This window comes from Myotis davidii, unplaced genomic scaffold (assembly GCF_000327345.1).
Source record: "Myotis davidii unplaced genomic scaffold, ASM32734v1 scaffold100, whole genome shotgun sequence".
NCBI lineage: Eukaryota > Metazoa > Chordata > Mammalia > Chiroptera > Vespertilionidae > Myotis > Myotis davidii.
Genome location: NW_006292691.1, coordinates 136,402 through 143,153, shown reverse-complemented (window position 1 = coordinate 143,153; position 6,752 = coordinate 136,402). Strand labels below are relative to the sequence as shown.

At 45.8% G+C, this 6,752-nt stretch overlaps 1 protein-coding gene across 1 annotated transcript in view; it reads right to left on the bottom strand.

Annotated features, from left to right (window-relative positions):
- Positions 1 to 6,752, bottom strand: part of LOC102756488 (hemoglobin subunit zeta) — a 7,968-nt gene that overhangs the window by 373 nt on the left and 843 nt on the right. The window contains exon 2 of the mRNA XM_006766134.2: positions 100 to 304. Within this exon, the coding sequence (XP_006766197.1) occupies positions 100 to 304 (205 nt within the window). The remainder of the gene's footprint in view (positions 1 to 99; positions 305 to 6,752) is intronic.

Below are 6,752 nucleotides of genomic sequence, written 5' to 3'. Positions count from 1 at the left end.
TTAGGGTGGGGGAACGGAGCCCCTTTCTTGGAGATCTTTCCCTCCTAGACTCCGACCAGCCTCTGCCCTGACCAGCCAGGACCCCGCCCCCGCGCTCACCTTGAAGTTGACAGGGTCCACGCGCAGAATGTAGGCGTGCAGCTCGCCCAGCTTGGACAGGGCGCTGGCGATGTCGTCAATGTTCTTGACCGCGTCGCCCACTGCGGACACCACCTTGGAGCCGTGGGAGCGCAGGTGCGCAGAGCCTGGGTGCAGGTCGAAGTGTGGGAAGTAGGTCGTGGTCTGGGGGTAGCTGGCGAAGAGCCTGCGGATGGGGGGCGAGACATGAGCTCAGGAAGAGGGGCTGCCACCTCTCCACCATCCCTCCCCTCTTTTCTGAGCTGGGAGAATCCAGGTTTCACCCTGCCACAGGCCTTGCAAGCGTGGCAGGTCCCGCTTCTCCCCCAGCCTGAAGTCTCCCACCCAAGCTCCACCCTCCTTACCTGGAGGCCCCACATACCCTCCCACTACCCCACCTGGTCTGTTCCCACCACAGCAGCTCCTGCCTGGTCTCCTGGCTTCCAGCTGGGTCTGCACTGCCAGCCCCCCACTTCCCCTGCCTGGCATCCAGCCCCTTTCACCTCCTGTGACCAGAGGGGCCTCCTTCCGTCCCTTACCAGGCTTCCCGCTTCACCTTCTGCCAGAAATAAGCTCTCCAGCGGCACCCGGAAGGCTCTTTAGAGAACCCTCCTCTGACCACGGTTTCCTCAGGGTTAGAGACCCCAATATCAGTGCTGGTTGTAACCTGACTGCCTCAGAGGCACATCAGGCCTCAGAAGAAACTTCATGCTCCTCCAGGTGCCTGTCCTGCGCAGGCCCCAGTGAGCCGGGGTCAGATGTCTGTGCAATCCATCTTCCCCAACTCACTGACCCTCCCCAGACAACCTCGGAACTCACTGACCCCTCCGCACTGTCCCCTGTCTTCACTGACCTTCACAACATTTGTTTACAATGATATGATATGTTTTTTAAATTAAAGATGTTTTAAATCATATACTTTTTCATGGGTTTTATATTTGCATCTCTTAGATAGCATAGTTTCAAAATGATGAAATCAAAGTTGGCTCCACTGGGATGTTGGTAATATGCGAGGGAACTGAGCAAATAGGGAGGTGTTTTGAGAACAAGGGGAGCCAGGTTCTCACTATCGCAGAAGGGAGGCATGAACACGGAAGGAGAAGACAAGGACGAGCCATGTGAAACTGGACTGTAATTAGAGATACTGGTATGAGGTCATGGTTTCTAATATACTTAGCATATACAGAATAGATACAAGTGTGTATATTTACTTATGTGTATGTGCGTGTGAAAATATATCTCCTAGTTCTGTCCACTGAGACGACTCGCAGGAATAACATTCCGATAGCAATGAACACAGCCCGCTCCCAGCTCTTGCTTTGCAGACATCATTCTCCGCTAGGAGGAAACGGAACTATGTGGAGAAATGGCTAATTTCATGCGGGTGCAGGGAAAGTACAAGAGGGACTAGAACTTCTTACAGAAGAAACTAAGAATGTACTCAAGGACGATGGGGATATATCAAAGGACACAGAGTAGCCCGTTTGAAGGGACTCCCACTGTCCAAATCTGGGACAGTTTTAGGATCAAAATAAAGAATGATTGGTAATAGATTATAACCCACTGAATAAAATGGGAACTGAGTTAATATGATATAAATTAAAAATGGAGAAGGAAAAGCTTTTCCGTTCAGTAGAATGCCTACTAATAAGTACAGAAAAGATGATGGAGAATTGCACTGGGCAACCATCACGGTAGCAATTGATGTAGGCAAGAACCATTCATGGATGCTAAGACCAGTGGGTGAAATTATATAAAGAACAGATGGTATCTGAAGAAACCTGAAACACTAATTCGAAAGGATAGATGCATCCCTATTGCAGCGTTATTTACAACAGCCAAGATTTGGAAGCGGCCCAAGCGCCCATCAGTAGATGAGTGGATAGAAAAGCTGTGGTCCATTCTCTTTTCTTATTCTTTGTATTTGTATCAACTAGCACTGTGTCTGCTGCCTTAGCACAATTTCCATACCCGAATATTATTTTAGTCAGCCCAAGGTTTGTTAAACTCAGCACTGTTGGCATTTTGTCTGTTGTGGAGGCTGCCTTGTGCATTGTAGGATGTTTAACAACATTCCTTCCCCATACCTGTTAGATGCTATAGCACTCCCACCTTTCCCATCCTCCATCAGCACATGATTGGGACAAACTCAAATGGCTTTATACATTGCCATTTATTCCATGGGGGTAAAATGCCCACTGAGAACCAATAAGTTAGCACTTCCTATAATTTTTTTTCAGTAGATGACAAGAATTTAGAACTAATAGGTATTGAATAAGCCACTATACTTTGTCTGTTGAAGCAATTAAATAAATTGAACTTCTAAATTATAAGGGCATTTTAATAATAGATTAGCTCACACACACACAAAAAGCTGTGGTACATTTACACAGTGGAAAATTACTCAGCCATAAAAAGAAGGAACTCTTACCCTTTGCGGCAGTATAGATGTACCCAGAGAGCATTATGCTAAGTGAAATAATCCAGTCAGAGAAAGTTATGTACCATATGATTTCACTCATGTGGAATCTAATGAACAAAATAAAATAACACACAAAATAGAAACAGATTCATAGAGAACAGACTGACAGCTGTCAGAGGGCTGAGTGAAAAAGGTGAAGGAATTAAGAAAAAGCCAAACCAGAAAACCAAACTCATAGGCACAGACAACAACAGTACGGTGATTCCCAGAGGGACAAGGGGGTGAAGGGAGGTGGAGGAGGGTGTTAGGGGAATAAATGGTGATGAAAGGACACTGGACTTGTCCTTTATTGACATGTGGTGAACACAAAACACAATATAAGATGATGTTTTATAGAATTGTGCTCCTGAAACCTACATAATTTTATTAACCAATGTCACCCCAATAAATTCAATAAAAAGAATAGGATGTGTCCACAGTCTCAAAGCTTCACCTGTAAACATGTATTATTTATCAATGAAAAAGCATAAAATACTTATTAATGAACTCTGCAGTGGAGAAACCTGGCAGACACCATTTCAACTGGTCAAAGTGAATATGACCAGTAAAGAGACAAGCCAACAGCTTGTGCCCAATGGGAGGCATCGACATGGACACGGAGTCACTTCTGTGATGTTCCCGCCCAAAATGCCTCACCTAAATCTCTTCATGAGGACACCGCAGGAAAACTCAAACAGAGGGACATTCTACAGACTAAGTGGCATGTACTCTTCAAAATTATTGAAGTCATTCAAGGAAGGACTGAATGCAAAGTGTGATCCTGGGTAGTAAAGGATGTGACCGGGAAGGACATGTGCATGGGGTCTGTGCAGTGATGGGTTTGGATCGGTGTAATCTCCTGATTTTGGTGGTTGTTTTCAGGCTATACAGGCAAGTGATCTTGTTGGCTTTAGGAAATACACAAGATATTTGAGGGTATTAAAGAGAAATCATGTCTGCATCCTACACTCAAATGGCTCAGAAAGAGAGACACGGTGAAGGCAAATTTTAAAATCAGGAATCTCAATGAAGAGGGTTTGGGAATGTTTTGTCTTATATTATTTTACAAATGTATTGAGAAACAATTCACATACCATACAATTCACCCACTTAAAGCATACAATTCAATGGGTTTAATATATTCGCAGTGTGTCCAACCATCGATACAATCAATTTTATTTTATTTTATTTTTAAAAAATATATTTTATTGATTTTTTACAGAGAGGAAGGGAGAGGGATAGAGAGTTAGAAACATCAACGAGAGAGAAACATCGATCAGCTGCCTGCTGCACACTCTCTACTGGGGATGTGCCCTCAATCAAGGTACATGCCCTTGACTGGAGTCGAACCTGGGACCCTTCAGTCAGCAGGCTGCCGCTCTATCCACTGAGCCAAACCAGTCAGGGCAATACAATCAATTTTAGAATATTTTCATCACCCCTCAAAAAACCCTGTAACAATCAGCAGTCCCCATTTCTCCATCTTTGCCTTATTCTTGCAGTTTTTTTTGATATTTTGAAAATATTTCAAATAGAAGTTTATGAAATTACAATATCTGTGTTATTATGACCAATAAACTACTGAGTGAATGTTAGGATTTTTTTTAAAAATATATTTTATTGATTTTTTACAGAGAGGAAGGGAGAGAGATAGAGAGTCAGAAACATCGATGAGAGAGAAACATCGATCAGCCGCCTCCCGCACATCCCCCACTGGGGATGTGCCCGCAACCCAGGTACATGCCCTTGACCGGAATCGAACCTGGGGCCCCTCAGTCCGCAGGCCGACGCTCCATCCACTGAGCCAAACCGGTTTCGGCGATTTTTTTTTTTTTTTTGCTGTTCTTTTGGTCACAGCCAAAGTACTGTGTTCAGAAGTCATTTGTAATAATTCTTCTAATGACTGTATTACTATATTCTTACAGAGGTTCATTTAAGTTGGTTTTCAATTTTGGTGTTCTCATTTTTTGCTCTTTTTAATTACTTTTTTTTTTAAATCTAGGTTTGGTGTTATTGGGGTTTTTTTTGTTTGTTTTGTTTTTTTAAATATATTTTATTGATTTTTTACAGAGAGGAAGGGAGAGAGATAGAGAGCTAGAAACATCGATGAGAGAGACATCGATCAGCTGCCTCCTGCACATCTCCTACTGGGGATGTGCCCGCAACCCAGGTACATGCCCTTGACCGGAATCGAACCTGGGACCTTTCAGTCCGCAAGCCGACGCTCTATCCATTGAACCAAACCGGTTTCGGCTTTAATTACATTTTTGATGATGTAAAATATTTACATGATTCAAATATTAAAACTATCTAGGACCTCCCCCCTTCCAATCTTACTTCTCCATTCCCACTGGTGCAATCATTTGTAATCATTTCTAGTTTATCCTTCCATAGATTATTTTTTAAAATATATTTTTATTGATTTCAGAGAGGAAGGGAGAGGGAGAGAGAGATAGAAACATCAATGATGAGAGAGAATTGATCGGTTGCCTCCTGCATGCCCCACACTGGGAATCGAGCCCAAACCCAGGCATGTGCCCTGACTGGGTATCAAACTGTGACCCCTGGTTCATAGGTCAACCCTCAACCTCTGAGCCACACCGGCCGGGCAGCTCTTCCTTTTTTATTTCAGTGAACTGTGATCTGACTATATATCATGTCTGTGTCCCCCTTTAGATTGTCAGCTCCACGGGGCAGGGAGTTTTGCTGATTTTAGCTGCAGTATTCATAGCCTAGAACTATGATTTTCAACCTTTTTACCTCATGGCACACGTAAACTAATTACTAAAATTCTGCAGCACACCAAAAAAAAATTTTTTTTGCTGATCTGACAAAAAAAGGTATAATTTTGATTCGTTCACACTGGATGGCTATTGTTGCGTTGGCTGTTGTCATTTTTTTTTTTAAATATATTTTATTGATTTTTCACAGAGAGGAAGGGAGAGAGATAGAGAGTTAGAAACATCGATGAGAGAGATACATCGATCAGCCGCCTCCTGCACATCTCCCACTGCGGATGTGCCCACAACCCAGGTACATGCCCTCGACCGGAATCGAACCTGGGACCCTTCAGTCCGCAGTCCGACGCTCTATCCACTGAGCCAAACCGGTTTCGGCAGTTGTCATTTTTTTAAAAATATATTTTATTGATTTCTTACAGAGAGGAAGGGAGAGGGATAGAGAGTCAGAAACATCGATGAGAGAGAAGCATTGATCAGCTGCCTCCTGAACACCCCCCACTGGGGATGTGCCCGCAGCCCAGGTACATGCCCTAGGCCGGAATCGAACCCGCGACCCTTGAGTCCGCAGGCCGACGTTCCATCCACTGAGCCAAACCGGCCAGGGCTGTTGTCATTTTTTAATTTGACAATCTAAGGGAAAAGAGGTCAGTGCCCCTGACTAAATAGGTCCTGCGTGGGTTAAAACTGTTGCGCACACCGGTTGAAAATTGCTGGTCTAGAAAAATGCTTGGGCGTCTTTGATGCCAATAAGTGTTTGTTGATGGAAGAAGCAATGGGCTAGGAATGAAAGGGTGGTGCATGAATGAGTGAATGAATGAACGGACACCTCATTGCTCCCTTCTTCCTGGTTCATAAGCGAGGAAATAGTAAAAGATTCAGAGGAAGAAGAAAGGGTAACAAGTGGCCCCGGGGGAGAGACATGGGGGCCAGGTGGGCTCCAGTACTGGCCCAGAAGTAAGCACTGAGGTGCCCTTTCTGCCACCCGCCCGAATCTCAAGGGCCCTTCATTCTTAGGGTGCTGACCTTTGCCCTCTGAGAGACCCTGGGTCAGTGCACAGGATCCCTGCAGCCCTCTAGGCCACCCTGAGGTCCACCCTCCACCTCTCTGCCCTCCCCCTGTCAGGGGCCCCAGTGACCACAGAGGCGAGGCCTACGTTCATTCCTTTATTGGCGGGTCACCCAGGAGGAGGGGGATGAGGGAGGCCCCATAGAGCAGTGGAGGGGTCGCAGCCTGTCCTCTGGGGTCCCTCGGCTGCGCTCAGCGGTATTTCTCGGTCAGGACGCTGGACACAACGGACAGGAACTTGTCCCAGGCGGCGTGGGCGTCGGCCGTGAAGTCCGCGGGGAAGTGCGAGGCCACCGTGACCAGCAGGCAGTGGGCCAGGAGCTGGGGGCGTGGGGGGGGGGCTGCTCAGGGCGCGGCTGGAGGGGGC